The sequence below is a fragment of the Lycorma delicatula genome, chromosome 6 (genome assembly GCF_047948215.1).
Source record: "Lycorma delicatula isolate Av1 chromosome 6, ASM4794821v1, whole genome shotgun sequence".
NCBI lineage: Eukaryota > Metazoa > Arthropoda > Insecta > Hemiptera > Fulgoridae > Lycorma > Lycorma delicatula.
In genome coordinates this window covers 86,676,820-86,696,226 of record NC_134460.1, presented here as the reverse complement: position 1 = coordinate 86,696,226, position 19,407 = coordinate 86,676,820, and the positions used below count along the sequence as shown (strand labels likewise).

Below are 19,407 nucleotides of genomic sequence, written 5' to 3'. Positions count from 1 at the left end.
ATGTTACACTTTTGTTAATTATTGAAAATATTATGTGATTACTATTTTATTTTATTAAATGTATTTTTTTTTCTTTTTTTGTAGCATGTTAATATATAACAGTATTTAATGTTATGTAAATTATCCATGCAATGGATATTTGTTTCTAATGATATGGTTTATAATTAAAGTATTTAATTATGATACTACAGGAAGTGTTTAATTGTGTTATGTTCATTCAGTGTTATGTACCCACATATTTTAAACCCAACTTTGCCCAGGTGAATATTATGATGCTTCATGAATTATTATTCTTGACAATTAGTTAGTTTATTATTTTGTATTATTACTTTAATACTAAAGAATTGCTTATTAATTGGCCTTATTAATATTACCAACTTAATGAATCCTATTTCTTTATGAAATTGTCAAATTTTATTTACAGTTTTTGATGTTTGCAGTTTTTGCTGTGATTTTAATTAATCAGCTCTCCTCAGGGGCTCTTTAACTTTTGAGAGTACGGGGAGTAGCGACCCCGGGGCCCGAGCTGGTTGCAGTCTTCCTTCAAACTTTACAAAGGCTGCAGCCACACTCACATAACATCTACACTACACACATTACATTACATACTTTCAACATAAACATATTACTAAACATGTAATGTAAATAGTATAGAAATAATATATACAACATAGAAATAATATAGACAGTTAGAAAATGTGAGAAGCAACTATCTGATATTAAGGCCAAATTTTAGATTTATAGCTTATTTGATCACACTTTATACTAGGGTATAAAAAATTATTTACTTCCAAAACGTCCTTGATGATGGAAATTATGCTAGGATAGTAGAGATTAGCGTACAAAGTCCAAGATTTATTGATAATAAGGTATGTAGAAAAGTATCAGTTTCTGAAAAAGGTTTCCATTATTGTAAGTAGTGCTACAGAAACATATTGCAGTACTCCCAAGCCCATTAAGTAAGTTCTTAATTGTTTAAATTAAGGAATTATTTATATCTTTGTTGTTAAAAAGTGAATAACATAAAGTATACTTAACTGTTGTTGAACTACAGTCTGTTGACTTTTCTTGATTGTTGTTTATGTTATGACCAAGGGGTTATGTCAAAGAAATATGTTTGTGAAAAGTTGAAGTCAGATGTTTGTGGTAAATGTAAAACAAATCTTCTGGTGTTAGGATAGTGTTAAAAATCCACATTGATTAAAATTCTATAATTTATTTTGCCGTTTGTTTTGGAATGATTGAAGATTATAATTTATGTCTACCTAAAGTTTCAGAAGTACAAAAGTTGAATGAAAAAGCCCTGCAAGTATATTTCATCAAGTTTTACTGTGGAGAAGCTCATTGTACCAATCATTGCTATAGTCATTGTTGTTACTACAGTCATCTAAAGACACCATATAAAGAAGAAAAGGCCATGTTAATGATTCAGTTAAACAGAAACTCTTTCTCTACTCATCAGAAACATAAGAAAATGTAGAATTCATGGAATTTGGTATAATCTGAGAATTCCTTTGCTTATCAGTGTCGGGGTAGATTTCTGAATAAAGATATTCTGGTCACTAGATGAAGACTGAAACCATAAGATTTATAATCTTCGCAGACAGGTTGAACCTCTGATAAAAGCGCTAACCGGTTATGCTGTTGTGTAGAGAGGTTAGCCCATGAAAAATGTATATTGCTGTAATAGCTGAGTATAAATCATTGATCTCCATATTACATACCTATGCCTTCAACATCTGGGTTGGGCCAAATAATTAAAAAAATTCCCTTAGAGGGCTGCATGTTTTTAAATAACCTTAAAAGAGAAAATCTTAATCCTATCTACAAGATTAAATCTCTCAGATACCTAAGAATATAAAATATATCTGCTGAGGATCTTTTTCTCATTTTTTTTGCTGGGGAGAATAAAAAAAAGTTACTTGTGATAAATGGCAAATACAGATTTATTAATGTTATCTTTTCGCTTTCAGTAAATTGGTTTTTTGATCTTGCCCTAAATCCTATCCATAGATCTGACAGCATCAAGTATCAATCCTTTCTTTTGTGGAATGATAACTTTTCAACAAATTTTCTCCACAAGATGTTTTGATTGGAATCAACATATTATTTTTCTCCTATCTGATTTGCAAAGGGTCTAATGGAAGAGGTACCTTTATGCTGTAAAGAACTGGGCCTGGATTGTCATATTGCGGGTTTTATTGACAGTCAATAACTAAACTTATCATGTATTATTTGGTAGGAACAGTGGTGTTCTCCCAAAAATAATGGTATTGTAAATGTAACTTTCTGTTACTTATTTTCAGTAGATTTTAAGATCCAGTACAAAAATCATCTCCATGACACATAAATTTAGAATGAGAGATAACTTTAAAAAACTGGGCCGTGCTACTGGTAAAAATTTTCAGTTAAAACAGACTACAATTTGTTTTTTCTATTTACAAACTGTGTTAATGTTTTTTCTTATACAAATGTGTAATATATATATATATATATATATGACTACTGTATTAATAAAATTTAAACTACCGAAACATAATAATTACTATGTTTTGGTGATTTATATTTCATATAATATTAAACTCTATTCACACGTTACGAATTGTTTGAGTTTTCAAAAAATATGTACATTTAATGTTGATTTACTAATTAACAGTGCATTATAGTTAATTCTTAATAAATAAAACATTTTATTACTATAATAACTGTTTTATTACTATAAGTTTTGGATTATGAGGTAGACAGTTTTACCCTAGACTGTTTTAATTATCCTCTTGACTAGTTTGTTGGTTATTTAGACTAAATCCACTCTCCTTTTATGAATTTGTATATATATTACATTACTACTAGCATATGAGAATTATAATTTATTCAAATTAATTAAATTTCTGCTTTGTCTTTATTGGTGATTTTTCGAACTGGATATTTTATTTAATAAATAAATTAAAAATTAATTAATTTTTAAAATGCAGATATGGTTGCTTAATGTCACTTACTGAAATAAAGATTTCTATTTCAGTGACATAGTAAACATCTGCCATAAATTAAAAATTAAATCATGTTTAATTAATCTGTTATAATAAAAAAAACGTTCTGAAGAAACAGAGACCTCTGCAAAAGTACTCAATTGAAACACAATAAATTATAAATTAATCTATAAATTATTAAAAGTAATTAATATATTCTGGTGCTAAGATTTGTTGATATATTTGATGCTAAGAATTTGTTTGTTGCATAAGATACTAACCATGATTATTGTAGTACAACCCATTATCCATTTTTCCTTCATAAAATTTCCTTTCAGCAATTTTTGCTTCCTATTTCTTTTATGTATGAAATATGAATGAATTTTGCTATTTTATTTACAGTTCTGATTATTTAGGGTATAGTAAGCTAAGTGTTTAAATTATTTTGAACTATTTGTGGTTTTTTTAACAATCTAAAGAAACATTATTTTTAGTCATTAATTTTATCAATACTGTGTTAAAAACACAAGTTAGAAACTTGAAAAATAAAACTATGTGCTAAAGAGTTGCTTAGTAAACAATAATCAGCATCCCATGCCAAGTTTATAAGGGAAAGTGAGAAGACAAGTGTTACCCAATCGCCTTGCTTAATCACTTGAATATATTGCCCATTAGTATAAGCCATGAAATACAAGTGATACCTTAACTGTTCATCACAGAGACTAGCTGTATAATGAACAAAAATGTTTTCAGAGAATGCAACTTTTTGATTAATAATGCTTTTTAACCTCAATTCTTTATATGCATTCAACCATTAAAAAATGAAAATATGGTATAAACTACAAATTAATATACTTTTTTCTCTCGAAAATAACTCTTATTTTTCCACACAGTCTCCACTTAATAAAAAGTACAAGCTTAATATAAAAATAATTAAAAATTTTCTGATTTTTTATTATAATTAAAATGCAAATAATTAACATAATATTTAAAAAATATTTATTCTATTAAAACTAATTAAGAAAAAAAATACATTAAATTTGATCACCTTATTACATAAGATATTATTAATAAAATAAGTTGCAGGAAGCAGTCTAAAGTTTTATTTATTCATGAAATGACATGTAATATCAATATTCTTTTAAAATACAATTCGTTTGTTTTATTTACTGTTGTCTTAAAAACAATGTATTTTAGTCCACCACAAATTTCATTTATTCTCGATTTTACTTACATTGATATGCAGTAAGATTTACAAATTAATAATTACATAACTTTATTTTGACTGGAAATAATATTTTGTTATGTCAGTAATAAAACATAATCATTATTTAAACTTAAAATACAGGAATAAATCCTGTATTACATTGTAATAAAGCCAAAACACTTTATCAATTATATAAGTTTGGTTGATTGATTTAAAAATCATTCATTCATATGAAATAATTGATAAATTACATTTACATTAATACCAAAAAATGAACACTAATGTACCTTTTACTATTTTTTTTTTCCTATTAATATGGCATGTGTTATTGTTTCTGTTACAACATTTATTTCAGTGCTTAACATCTATTTTAATTATAGAGTGAAAAATTTTAATGTTAATATTATTTTTTTTTTTTTAAATAAATTTAATTTGAGATTTTGTACTTTAAATCATGTAATTAATATTTGCATAAGAATGTCCTATATATGTGTTTGTGTGTATATATATATATATATATATATATATATATACATAACTAAAAAATGTATTTATTCTTCTTTAGTTAGTTCACTAACAGTATTATTTATTTTTTGTTTTAGGTTGAACATACTTTTGAATTGGATATTTATTAATAGACTTATAAATATGAATTTTTTTCTGATATATTATTTATAAATGTTTTTCAGTGTTGAAAGTGATTTTATATATAAATGTTAATTAGTGTTCTAAGTGATTAAATTAATTGTGAATGTTTATCAGTGTTGTAAAAGTGATTTTATGAATAAGTTTTATCCTGAGTATTGGATATTTTTCATGGTAAGTAATTATTCTTTATTTAATTGAATGAAATTATGTCTGTATGTTATACAAGGTGTGGCAAAAAATTGAGACTGATTTTTTTTTTCAAAAACTTTATCAATGTTATCATCTTCCAAGTAGTTCCCTTATACAGCTATACATTGGCACAAGCGTTGTTTCTATTCTTCATAACAATATTGGAAGGCCTCGACTGGAATTGCAATCACATTCCTCTGGATGTTATCAATAGTACCAAAATAATATCCTTTCTAGTGGTAACAAAAAAAGATCAGGTGAATAGGGAGCGCTGAGGAACCATTGGAACCCCTTTTTTTTATCATAAACTGGTTGATGGAGAAGGCCGTTTGACAGGGGACTTTGTCATGGCGAACATCCAAGTATTCAAAATGCCCAGTCTGATATGAAGCATCCTTTTTCCTGAGTCTTTCAAGTACTTCTTTATAAAAGGCTTAGTTGACAGTTTGCCCTTGGGACTTAAAATTCTATGTGAACAATCCCCTCCCCATTATCACAAAAACAGATCAGCGTAGACTTAATTCTTTATTTCCTTTATCAAGCTTTCTTTAGTCGAAGAAAAGTGTCTAGTGTGCCACTCTTGATTTTGACATTTTATTTCTGGATCAAATTAAAAAATCCATGATTCATCCATCACCTTTGACAGACAAAACAGAAAAAACCTTGGTCATTTTTAATTCTGTCCAGAAGGTTGAGGCACACATTTTTCCAATTGTTCTTTCTCTTCTTGGAAAGAACAATTCTTTCTGTTCAGTAGAAAGAGTTTTTGGCACACACCTTTCTCATGGCCAAATCTTGAATCAAAATCTGATGAAGGGTAAAACAATTCAAATGTAACACACTACTCATCGGTCTCAATGTTAGTAGACAATCTGCCCTCACAAGAGCCCTCACTCTTTCTATATTCTCTTCAGTTTTCGATGTTAAAGGCCTTCCTGAGCAAGATTCATCTTCCACTGTTTCTTGATAAGAAATGTACTTCAAAGGGCTCCTCCTTGCAACTTTTCATAGGTCAAACTCACAAATTCACAAAGTATAACACAAAATTTGATGACATACCATTGCACAAAATATTGCTGTTGCATTTTTGTAATGCACTACAAAAACATAAGTTCACTTAACACACACTCTAGGATCACATAGTTACTGCTTGAGGTTGAAACTTTCACTGAACATGTTGTGGTTGACGCACAAGTTATGTGAAGGGAAAGCCTGTATCATTAATAGATTTCTACCACTATTACTTACTAGATTTCTGCCACTGTTGCCAGTCTCAATTATCAATTACTTTTTGGCACACCACATTCATATGTATTTCTCTGTGTATTTAAAAAACAGAAATAATGCTAAGAATAGCATTATGTAGATCATTTAAAAACTGCTACTAAGATAGAAAACTCTTAATATGTTTTCACTTATTGTCTTCTCATATAGTTTTAAAATAGAGCTACCAAATTGAAAATATCTAAATTTTTTATTTCTGTTGAAAATAAACCCAATTTATAATAGTAACCTTTTAATTTATAGCTTCACACATGGGTTTGGAATTCTCTCTTATACTTAATACAAGGGGTAACTGAAATGTAATGCATTCTCTTTCATAACTTGCAGAAAAGAGATAGTGAGATGAAACAAATATGTCAAAAAAGTTCATTTTATTTGCTAAAAAAAAAAAAAGTAATTTTTCCATGTAATTGCCATTACAGTTTCTCAACAGATATGAAATACACACTTCTATCAATATTAAACCAGTTACCTCATACAGTCTGTGAAGAATGTTGGTAGTCTTTCCTTGACCCATGACGTCACTGTGTCCTTCAGTTCATTATGTCTAATGAAATAAACGTCCTTAATTATTTCTTTAATTGTGGAAAGAAGTGAAAATCACGGCACCAAATCTGGTGAGAGGAGGATGCGAGATAAATTCAAATTCGAACTTCACAAGACCCTCACTGGGTGCACATGATACTGAGCGTTATCATGTTGCAGAATTAATGACTTCATGGATTGTTTCCTAAGATGTTAAAGCATGTCCTATAGAAGCTGCAAAAGGAAATGAAATGGAAACACCTCCTTTTGGTGCTTCTCATCAGTCATAGACAGTGGTCAACCACGATGCCTCAATATTCGCTTCTAACCTATGAAATTTTCATGCCCACCTACTCAAAAGTATTTTGATTAAATGCCTTTTAAAAACCAATAATTATCACTAACATTTACTTTTTCCACTGTTAAAAATTTAATCTGTATGGTTTTTTGTAGATGCGTTGACATATCTGGTGTACTTAGTTCCATAAAAATGAAAAATGAGAAGACATTGTTAAACAAGTTCAGGAATGTTAGTAGTAGTAGTAATAAGGGAATGAAACTCGTTAAAATAGAATGAATTGTTAAAAAAATATGTTATCTGTTAAAACATGACATTAACAAAAATAGGACAATTATTAATCTGAGTTAAAGTAAATAATTTCTGGTCTACAGAATTTCACCAGAATTATTTATTTTTCTTCTCATATTTCTTTCATAAAAAATTTTAATTTACCCGTCAATAGGTATATTGACATAATTTAGGATTGATGAGCTGTGAGTTTTGTAATAGGGTTTTTATTTTATCTCTATATCATAGATAATGTTCTAAATTTTTTTTTTGATATTTCATGGTTTTTTATTTTTTTAAATTAATCTTTTTTACTACCTATTTTAGGTGAGGTGATATAAACTGATGACCTGACATTTAGGTCAGACAAGATGGATACTAATATGAGAGGGGCAAAGGGCCCTACTCCCACTGTAAGAATTTTAGAACAACCAGCTTCAAAAGCACTTCGTTTTAGATATGAATGTGAAGGTCGTTCAGCTGGAAGCATCCCAGGTGTTAATAGTACTCCTGAAAACAAGACTTATCCAACCATTAAGGTAAAATTTAATTTATACTTTAATTTGGCACTTTAATATAAGGACCTAAGATGGGTTAGACCATGACAGTAAAATAAAAAAGTTATTTCCCTATATAAATTAGAACATAAGTAATACAGTACTCCCCTGTGGTTTACAATTCTCCATCTGCTACTGCTGTGTTTAAATGACTTCCCTAATTTAACTACTGTCTATAAAGAAGAGTATAATGTAAATATTTGTTATGATGATAAATTTGTAAGCAGAAGAATAGAGAACTTTATAAATCTGTCACATGAATGATGTCAAAAAATCAGTTGCAGATTTTTTTTTTTTTCAAGATTTTAAAAGAATGTCTTAAATATTATAAAATTAAAAAAATATTACAAAATTTTTAAAAAAATTTATATTTTTAATAGAAAATATTGGGTTAGTAAGTCCTTGTGGTCGATACCAGTTTGTCTTGAGGATATTACTTCGCAATTAATGTGTTTTGTATGTCTTGTACAGTCTAAATTAACTGTCGGTTACCAAGAAGAATTTTTAAGTAAAAAATCATTCATGCCATTGAAATTAAAGATTTTTTTTTTTGTTTCTTGTTACATTAACATATGATAGAAATGGAATGAAATCATGTGTTCTTTCAAACAGAAGTCTAGTTGAAATATGTCTTAAATTTTAAAAACCCTATGACAAAAAAACCATAAACATTGAAATAATTAACTGTATTTTTACCTTATCGTTTGTGACAATGTGATATTGTTTTTAAGACAGTAAAGTGTAAGATTTTGATTAAGTATCATGCATGACACTGCGTATATGTAGACTGCGTAAATAAGCTTTAGTTATCATCATAGTTATCACGATGGTTAATCAAAATCTTAAATTTTATTGTCTTTTAAAAACAATATCTCACAATGTCACAGAGGATTATAAGGTTATAATACAGTTATTTAATTATTTCACGCTTTTAAATTTTTCATCATAGGTTTTTAAAATTTTTAATTTTATTTTTTATTCATTACTTTTTAAAGATCAGTAAGTCTGTGCCCGATAGTGGGACATAGGCTGATGATGATGATGATGAAAGTTTAGTATACTTGACCAGCGCAAATTATTTAATAATCCATGCAGTAATGTAGCCTTGCTGGAGTTGGTAAGAGTAAGAAACATTCAAAAGCCATTTTGAAGAAACATATCTACTGCAGCACCCCGTGGTGGTCTATAATCATAAAACTAATCTAAGAACCTGCTCTGAGGTAATACTATGTAATGCAAAAAACCACATAAAAATCGGCTCAGCCATTTTAGAGAAACACTTCTACTGCATCATCCTCTGGTGACCTATAACCATAAAACTTGTCAAGGAACCTGCTGAACCTACTCTGAAGTGTATGTAATACATCTATGTATTATGTATAAGTATCTATCTATAAGTATACATCTATGTATAAGTACCTATGTAATGTAAAAATCTGCATCAAAATACCAAAATTTGATTGTGACAATGAAAAAAGAATTTTATTTTCTACTGTCAGTTAAACAAATTTTTGGAAATTTCTTACTTATTCCACTCAGCCATTAATTCATAATATGTTAAAATCAGCTTCAGGTTTTCAAAAATAGAATTTAATAATAAAATGAAATGTTCTGTTAAAACTATTGGGGAGTAAAATGAAACTTAAAATCATTCTGCAGAGTTAGATGAGGAATATTGTTTGATGTTAATTCTCTTAAAAGTAACGTTAATAATTATAATGCTATTATAATTCTACAATAATTAGGCACCACTATATGTGGTGTTTACAACATTGGTGATAAACAAAAACCTTTGTTTAAATATGTGTTTCTCCTTTATAATTGTATTCATTATTATTTTTATTTCTAGCTATTATTTTAATAACAATTTATTATTTCAGTAAGATGATTTATATCTCCATCTGCGCAATGGCAGATTTGAATTCCAATTTCTTCTATCAGTTGCTATATAAAACCGAAACCAAACATTTTATGGCAATGGCCAGTTCCTTTATCTTCAAAAGAATTAATTTTTTAACTAATGATTATTTTGTATTAGCCATGTAATAATTGTTTACTTAAAAATAATATACTTCAGTAATTTTCAATTAACAAATATTAGTAAACCAGGCTCATGGCTGAAGAGACAGTTTTAATTAATAATTATTTATTTATTATAAATAAAGTTATTGTAAATTATAATGATATTATGTAATTAGATATAATTATGTCAATTATAATTAACAAATTGAATTTACAATAATTTTACAGTAGATCTTTCTTTTTTAATGTTAATGCAGTACATGTCTATAAATTTTTATTATAAACTATATTAATGTCTTTAAGTAAGTTATTAAACGTGTTAAAACTTTCATCAAACAATGTATTTGGTTTTTTCTTCACAAAGTTTAAATTTTAAGTTACAGATTTTTGTCAATCTGCTTAAATCTTTTAAATTCAATAACTTTAGTTTTTCTTCAGTTGAATGAGAAATATCCTAAATGTTCAATCGTTTTTAAATGCATAACTTTGCTGAAATTATAATACCAATTTTTAATGATTTTTAAATGTAATTATGAAAGTAATTAAAAAGAAAGAATAATCTCATTGTTCCAGATTGATAATTATCAAGGCCGTGCAATGGTACTAGTCTCATGTGTAACAAAGGACCGTCCTTATAGACCTCATCCCCACAACCTTGTAGGTAAAGAGGGATGTAAAAGAGGTGTCTGTACAGTAGAAGTCAACACTGAAACTATGACAGCAACATTTGCCAATCTTGGTATACAATGTATTAAGAAGAAGGATATTGAAGAAGCTTTACGACTCAGAGAAGAATTAAGGATTGATCCTTTTAAAAGTAAGTATCGTTATCGTCATAATGCCTTCATTTATTGCTAAGCAATAAAGATATAAATAAAATATTTGATTGCAATATAACTTTTATTATGTTATTGATATTTATTAGTTTTTGTTTATCTTTTTTGGTTATTATAAAAAGAAGACAAAATTATAAAATTAAAAAGGGGTAGTTAAGACTTGAGTAAATTTCCAAACTACCTCTTACACTCCAAACAATTATAGAGAAAATTGTGTCAGGAATAGTTAATATTTGACAGTTTGGGGTGAGCTTGGTAGGTTAAGGAGAAATAAATAGGTCAGAGAAAGCTTTTATGAAGGAAAAATAGCTAAGGTGAACTCATTGATGCATATATCTGATATTTTGTTATCATAATTTTATTTCACAGAAATAAAAATTTTTTGTTGTTTTAGTCATAATATTTATTAAAACAATATTTTCATTACAATTTTATACCAGTTCTAAATAACAGACTTATACATTAACTTCACTACACTTCAGTGAGGGAAAAGATAAAGTTTCATCAGACAGCTTGATTGTCAGATTAATGTAGTTGATAAATTGGCCAAATTTAAGTTAGCCAACTGAGGTAATTGATCTTACTAGTATTTATCTAGTTACAATCTACTTACTAGTATTATCATCAGTTGTTAATTAGAGACTAAAAACGAGACACTCAATGTGATAGTAAGGGTAAATTTAGTATCAGCAACAGAATAGTTACTCTTTAGAGTGAGCTATGTGGCAGTTTTAGGAGAAAGAAAAGGTCTGAAGAAAGCTATTATGAAGGAGAAATTACTGAAGTGAACTGATTAGTGCAGATGTTTAGTATTTCCATTGGTCTCATTCTGAGTGAGCCTGATATAACAAGCAAATTACATTCAGTGACAGAAGCTCTCATACACCTCCATTAACGTAGTGCTGGACTAGGAACAACGTGATAACCAAAATCTCCATAAGCTTATGTGGTGGTCTCTTCTTCAGGTTGGCAGTTATTATAATTGAACAACTAATATAAAAATAATAAAAGTTTGATGTTTAATTTATTGAAATATGAGAATCCTATTTGTTGTTTTCTTAATATCAAATTGAACGTTTTTTGAATAAATCGAGACATTAGATAGAGCATTTAAATCTTAAATTTCACTAAAAATTACGATATTCGTGTTTATACCTGAATTCATACATACATTTAGTCCCTATATTTCTACATGTTTGTTAGATGACAATTCCTTACTATGTTTTATATAAACGTTTGTTTTTTTTCTTGGAATGTATATCAAAATATTACAAAAAATTTTAAAAACTTACTTTTATACTTTTTAGTCATATTTTAATCAAATTATTATCATACATTGCACGAGCTTAATTAGTAAGTTAATATGGATTTCAAAAAATTCTTTACACCTGCACTCTTAATTTCCACCCTTAATTTACTCCTGTACATGGGGATGTTTACAAAAGTAATGGTGGAATATTATATTGTCACCTGACCTTAGTAACTATGTAACATTTTATCAATCGACAATGTCAGGAAGTATGTTAAATTAAGGATGCAAGATTTGAGGACAATCATGAAAAAAAATTACTGAAACAAAAACTGAAAATTGAAAAAACATTGTGAGTTAAATTAAAGCAAATTAAAAAATTGTGTGCTACTAGATGATTGCTGTAGTTGTAATTAAGATCCATGGTCATGTCTAGTGGTTGCCAATAATAACTGAATTATCACCTTTTAAAGTGAAAGAATAACTAACTAGCCATGCATCAAAAATCTTAACTAGAATTCTGTACAGAAGAATTGAAGGAAGAGTGGAAGAAGTGTTAGGATAAGACCAATTTGGTTTCAGGAAAAGTATAGGAACAAGGGAAGCAATTTAGCGCTCAGATTAATAGTAGAAGGAAGATCAAAGAAAAACAAACCAACATACTTGGCATTTATAACCTAGAAAAAGCATTCGATAACATAGACTGGAATAAAATGTTCAGCATTTTAAAGAAATTAGGGTTCAAATACAGAGATAGAAGAATGATTGCTTACAGGAACCAAACAGTCCCCGTTACTTTTTAATCTTTATGTAGAACTAGCAATTAATGATGTTAAAGAACAATTTAGATCCAGAGTAACAGTACAAGGTGAAAAGATAAAAATTCTACGATTTGCTGATGATTTAGTAATTCCAGCTGAGAGTAAAAAGGATTTAGAACGGAACAATGAACGGCATGGATGAAGTCCTACACAAGAACTATCACCTGAAAATAAACAAGAACAAAACGAAAGTAATGAAATTTAGTAGAAATAACGAAGATGGACCATTGAATGTGAAAATAGGAAGAGAAAAGATTATGGAGGTAGAAGAATTTTGTTATTTGGGAAGTAGAATACTAAAGATGGACGAAGCAGGAACGATATAAAATGCCGAATAGCACAGGAGAAATGAGCTTTTAATCAGAAATACAATTCGCTTACAACAAAAATTAATTTAAACGTCAGGAAAACCTTTTTGAAAGTATATGTTTGGAGTGTTGCTTTATATGGAAGTGAAACTTGGACGATCGGAATACCTGAGAAGAAAAGATTAGAAGCTTTTGAAATGCGGTGCTACAGGAGAATGTTAAAAGATGGGTGGATAAAGTGACAAATGAAGAGTTGTTGCGGCAAATAAATGAAGAAAGAAGCATTTGGAAAAATATAGTTAAAAGAAGAGACAGACTTATAGGCCACATATTAAGGCATCATGGAATAGTCGCTTTAATATTGGAGGGACAGGTAGAAGGAAAAAATTGTGCAGGCAGGCAACATTTGGAGTATATAAAACAAATTGTTAGGGATGTAAAATGTAGGGGGTATACTGAAATGAAATGTGACTAGCACTAGATAGGGAATCTTTGAGAGCTGCATCAAACCAGTAAAATGACTGAAGACAAAAAAAAATGTGAATGAAGCTCCTTTTTTAAAGGAGCCTGAATAAACCCACCAAGTAGCATACATACTTGTACCTATGTCCAGAACAATTTGTATAAGGTAAAATATGAAGCCAGATTGTATTTTTTACTCACTAACTGAAACCCTGCACTACAAATTTGTGTTAATAGAAACAAGCATTTTACTTCTTACCCACTCCCTTCTGAAAAACATGAAAATATCGTCATATCACAATAACGCAAAAATTGGAAGTTAAAAGTTCCCATCACAATATCCCCTGCACTTATTTTCTAATGATTGTTGGGTCTTCCGAGCCTCCAAAAAAAGACATCAAAGGCCATAACTTTTGTAGTGGTAAACATGAAAATTAAAACTTTGTATGTTTCTATATCCAGCCTGAAACTTAATAGAGAAAATTTTTTCTTGTACTAATTATCAATTACTTTGTTTCCTCTTTTATCTATTTCCTTGTTCCTGTGATTTTTATGCATCTATTAAAATTGATTTTGAACTCTCTTTTAAGTTGTACTTCAACCTCCTTTTCTAAAGTTATTAACAGTTCATTAAAACAATAAAGAAGTTTTCTTGCAGTGGTATCATAATTTTTGCTTTGCACGTAGAAATAAAAAGAATTTCAAAGATTATTCCAATTTGTATCTGTAAAATGTGTAGATTAAGTAAATAATTGAGAACTTAAAAAGTTATCAGCTAGGTAACTGTAGATCTAAGGATTAGCTGTTATACATTTCTCCACATATGACAAATGTTAAATCTATCGTTGAAAATTGTAATGACATCAATTTTGTCCTAGCTACATTATTCATTGATGCTAGTAAAAGTGGTATCACACAGTAAAGCACACCTCTATCTAGTTTATACTTAATTATTACTTTTATATTTATATATGAGTAAGTAAATTATGTTTAGTTATATTTTTAATTATAAATATATATTTATGGTTGACTTAAATTTTTTCAGCTGGTTTTGCTCACAAAAATCAGACTAGTACCATTGACCTTAATGCTGTTAGGTTATGTTTTCAAGTATTTCTCGAAGGACCTAAACCAAATGAATTTAAAAGACCAATACCCTCACCAGTTGTATCTGAGCCAATATATGATAAAAGTAAGTTTATTATATTTATTTATTTATTTTTTAATAATTTATCTGATAAGAAAACTTTTTGCTGTGACAGTATATTGTTTTTGAATACTGTATAATGTTTTTACTTTGCGCTAAATTTCACAGACTTTGCAAACAGAGGTTTCACCTCTGTTCCTTTGTTTACAAAGGAAACAGAATGGATTGATCTATGTTAAGTGATAGTGGACAGCTTAGAAGGTGTTTGATTGTGTAGGTGTAATCAAAAAGCTTCAAAACTTAAAACTTTACAGAAGTTCTTACTCTTTAAGTAAGGACTTCTGCTTTCCCGTAAATGCTCCCTGGATGTTTTGGAACTTAAATTCTTTGATCAGCTTAAGTGTTATCAAAATCATCACAATTTATTGTAGCCAATCGCATGTGTGGTTACCACCATACACAGCAACCAACTGCCTATGAATTTTAGCTGGCTTAATGTTTTGATGGTTTAAAAACGTATGACTCCACGTATTTAAGTCGGCGGCAGCATTGAGTAGCCTATTCATTTCATTACTTAATAACTCACATATAATCAAAGATACTACTGTGCGATAACTTACAGAACAACAATGCAGTGTGTACGTTACTAGTGTGGCCATGAACGATAGGTTCGCCAAACTTAAGGAGAGAAATTTCCCAGCGGTCTTTACTTTAGAGATATCCCTCATATTTTTTACCATAGCCTTTCTTCTTATTGTAGTATAACATGCTATATTAAGAAAATTAGAGTAACAGTAAAAATTTTGGATTCTGAATTTATGCATTTCTCAACATTTTAGGTCTCCTAAGTCCAAAATGCAAAAAGAATACTTGTACATTACTATTTTTAAAAAAAAATAGATTTTTTATATCTCTCTCTCGTCTCAATCTTTCACCTTTATCCAATAGAAATGTTATAAAAAGGTTTCCTGGAACACTTAAATGTTTAAAAATGTAAATATTTTTGTTGTATAAAAAAATTTGGAAAAACATTCTGTTTCTGCAATTTTTTCTGTCCAAATCAAGAATAATTTAATAAAAATTTAAATTTTGATTAATTAAATTAATCCAATTGAGGAATTAAATTTTTAAAAAGAAAAAATATTAAAATGAATTCAAACCCTTTTAGATCTGGGAGAGAGGTTAAAAGGTTTTTCTGACTATTTATTGTTTAACCAATCAGACAAAACTTTTTAAAGAAAATTGCATGCCGTGTCTAATTTTTTGTTTTATTATCACACACCAGTAAGTAATATTTTATTAGTTAAAATAATTCCATTTTTAAAGTTTGTTTTCTTTTTTTAAATATGTTTCTTGAATAGGAATTTACATTGTTAAAAATCTTTTATTTACAAAATAACTAATATTAAAATTATAACTAAGCTGGCTGATTTCATAAAGCATCCAAAATAAATAAGTTTTCAGTCCATTTACGCAGTTAAAAATAATTTTGAAATAAAAAACATTCTCATCTTCACAGAACTGTTAAAAACAAGACTCATAACCGTGATCACTACTGTTAAGTTAACAGAAAGAGAATAAAGCACTTATGCAATTGGAATTGATCTCAGTAGAGTAAAAATAACTGAGTAATAATACTTTATATTTCTGAACAATATTTAATGTATGACCTTACAGTGATAATTTTAATTGAAGTAAACTTTCATACTCTCGGTTACTGATAAAAAAATCATTGTAGAATTTCTCTTCATTAATTAAGGAAATTAAATAAAAAATAAAAAACCCTAGTTGTATATATATTTTAAATTTATCATTGTGAATAATCTCTAGAAATCTAGGAATATTCTCAATCACAGATTTTTTATAAATTAATTTACATAGTTAGCATTACATTGGTTTGCTTATCTATTTAAGATTTTGAGCTTGTTTTAGGAAGCAAAGTAAGGAATATTCAATTCTCTTCCTTGTTTAATCATAAAAACAGCACAGCCATATAAAATAAGAGTCAAATAAAAACTAGTACATAAAAGATAAAATAATCCTTCTGTTTAAAATCTTCAAAAGTGAACCAGTGCTCAAACAACCAAAATATAATAAAGATAAACCATTCCTGGTCAGATATTGTTTCAACTGCAAAAATTTTTTTCTTAATATTCAGATTATATAGTTTTAATAGATGAAAATAATTAAAAATTTAACAATCAGTAGACTATCATTTACAACACTGTTGTGGGAGTGAAATTTCTATTATTATTATTATTATTAATGTATGATGGTCAAAAGTCATGTTGGCTTACCAATTTTATGAGATTATACTTAAATTAGTTTGATATGAAGCCTCCCTGATTATTTTAAAACTTATTATTATAATAATACCTTTATATTAACATTAGTATTTTAATGTAACATACTTTTATTGTGATTAATTTTTATGATTTATTTATTTTTTGTTATATTTCAGAGGCTATGTCAGATCTTGTTATAGTCAAACTGAGCCATTGTTCTGCAACAGTTGCAGGTGGACAAGAAGTAATTCTTCTTTGTGAAAAAGTTGCCAAAGGTATTCAAATCATTATTGTGATTAATTTATTGTTTTGATCAGTACGTAGTTTTACAATATATAGATTTATCTTATGAACCTGTAGGTCTGTTACTCCGATATTTGTACATGGGAAAAACTTTAATATAAAGTAGCAGAATTTTTTGACACTAATTTTATCATCATTAAAATGTTTTTAATATTATGCATTAATTTATAACTATCAGAATGTTTAGTAGTTTACCTAAAACTTTATTTTATTTTTAGGTATTTTATTATAGACATTGAATGTGTTGCTCTTGATGTTTATTTCTGTCTTTTTGATGTCAATGTTGTTAGATGTTAACATCACAAAAGGTCTTCATGGTGTAATGCATTTTCAGTTTCATTGACTGCTGATCTCAAGTAAAACCTGATTTACCGTATTATTCAGCTAAAGTTTCCTCATTCAAACATAAATTATATAACAACACAGATTTCAGAGGTAGAACGGTAGTGTCAGCCTTTCATCCAGAAGTCCCCAGTTCAAATCCTGGTTAGGCGTGGCATTTTCATATCCTACATCATTCCATTTCCATATCTCAAGCTTATATGGTGAAATCAAAGACTTTGAATGATTAAACACTTTTTGAAGTTTAAAAATAAGTAAATAGCAAATGGCAATAAATTTTTAGATCTTTGTAATTATGTAAAGAAACAATTAAGTACATTTATCACTAATGTAAAACTTATAAAATTATGAAAGTATTGATGTAAAGTTAGCCATATATCTTTTATGGGAAGTAAAGTTGCAATTTTATTTTGCCTATCTGTAGTACAACTGTATAACTGATTCACCATAGACCTCAAAGTTTTGCGTGGAGCATTGTTTAAATTATCACCATAAAATACAAATTTAAGTTATGCTAATACAGAAAGTTATTTGAAATCGATTTCCAGAATTCTTTAAACCTTTTAATAGGATACAGTACTTATATCTCTAATGATGAATGATTTATTCTAGAATTATCTAAATTCTTGCTTGTTAAAAATTTCAAAGATATTTAAGCAAAATTTTGTCTCTGAAGATTTTAATATCTTTGTTATACCTGCATGCAATTTTTGCCCTAAAAATAAAACCTATGATTGTAATTAATTATAATAGTTATTGATCTCTCATTCCGGAGAAACCAAAAACTCCTTTTTAGGACAACCACAAAATGTTTAGTACTCTTTTATGTACATTAAAGGAAAATGTGTTATTTTGATAAGAATGATATGCTTGTGAACATTTTTAATGTAAATTATTGTAATAAATGTTTATTAATAAACATTTATTTATTTTTTCAATAGAGGATATTGCTGTTCGTCTCTTCGAAGAGCAAGATGGTAATATTGTTTGGGAAGGGCTGTGTGATTTTACTCCTGCACAAGTTCATAAGCAAGTTGCCATTTTTTTCCGTACACCACGTTACAAGACAATTGATGTAAGTATTACATTTTATATTTAATATTTTTTCAATAGTTAAAATATTTTTATATAAATTATATCCATCTTCTTGAAATGTATAAACACACCCCCATGTACACATATGAGGGTTGTTCAAGAAGTACTTAGCCTGACAAAGAACTTTTTCAGAAATTTTGTAATTTTCAACATATTCTTTACAATTACTTTACAATTCAATACATTTAGACCCACAACTTTTACTTCATGTTACCCTCAGAATGATGCAATTTGTCCAACTCTGCAAAATAACTGATTGTCTTAGCTTTGGCCTCATCATTTGAAATAAATCTTCATGCAATGATCTAAAAGAACTAACATAAGTAAAGTTGTATAGTTGTTAGTTGTATGCAACTAACATAAGAAAAGTAAGAAATACAATACCGATGCTGTTGATGAAAGTAAAAGCTTTTGTAATTTTCAAACTTAAAGTAAAAAACACTGTAACAGAAAATATTAACCTCCAAACACAATCAGTTGATGGTATATCTCATGATCAGCTGGTAATTATTTTTGCAAAGATATTCTCATTACTTCCAATGTTAAAGATTGAAGAAGTAGAGCTTCTTCAATGTGAAGAAGTAGAGCTGTAT

At 28.2% G+C, this 19,407-nt stretch overlaps 1 protein-coding gene across 2 annotated transcripts in view; it reads left to right on the top strand.

Moving 5' to 3' along the window:
* The first annotated feature begins 480 nt into the window (after positions 1-480).
* The window catches only part of LOC142325996 (putative transcription factor p65 homolog), a 41,608-nt gene continuing 22,681 nt past the window's right edge, over positions 481-19,407 (top strand). For both annotated transcript variants that reach the window (XM_075368040.1, XM_075368039.1), the window contains exons 1-7: positions 481-869; positions 4,776-4,992; positions 7,715-7,926; positions 10,540-10,783; positions 14,688-14,834; positions 17,251-17,349; positions 18,661-18,794. In XM_075368040.1, coding sequence (XP_075224155.1) covers positions 7,759-7,926; positions 10,540-10,783; positions 14,688-14,834; positions 17,251-17,349; positions 18,661-18,794 — 792 coding nt within the window. In that variant the 5' untranslated portion in view covers positions 481-869; positions 4,776-4,992; positions 7,715-7,758. The remainder of the gene's footprint in view (positions 870-4,775; positions 4,993-7,714; positions 7,927-10,539; positions 10,784-14,687; positions 14,835-17,250; positions 17,350-18,660; positions 18,795-19,407) is intronic.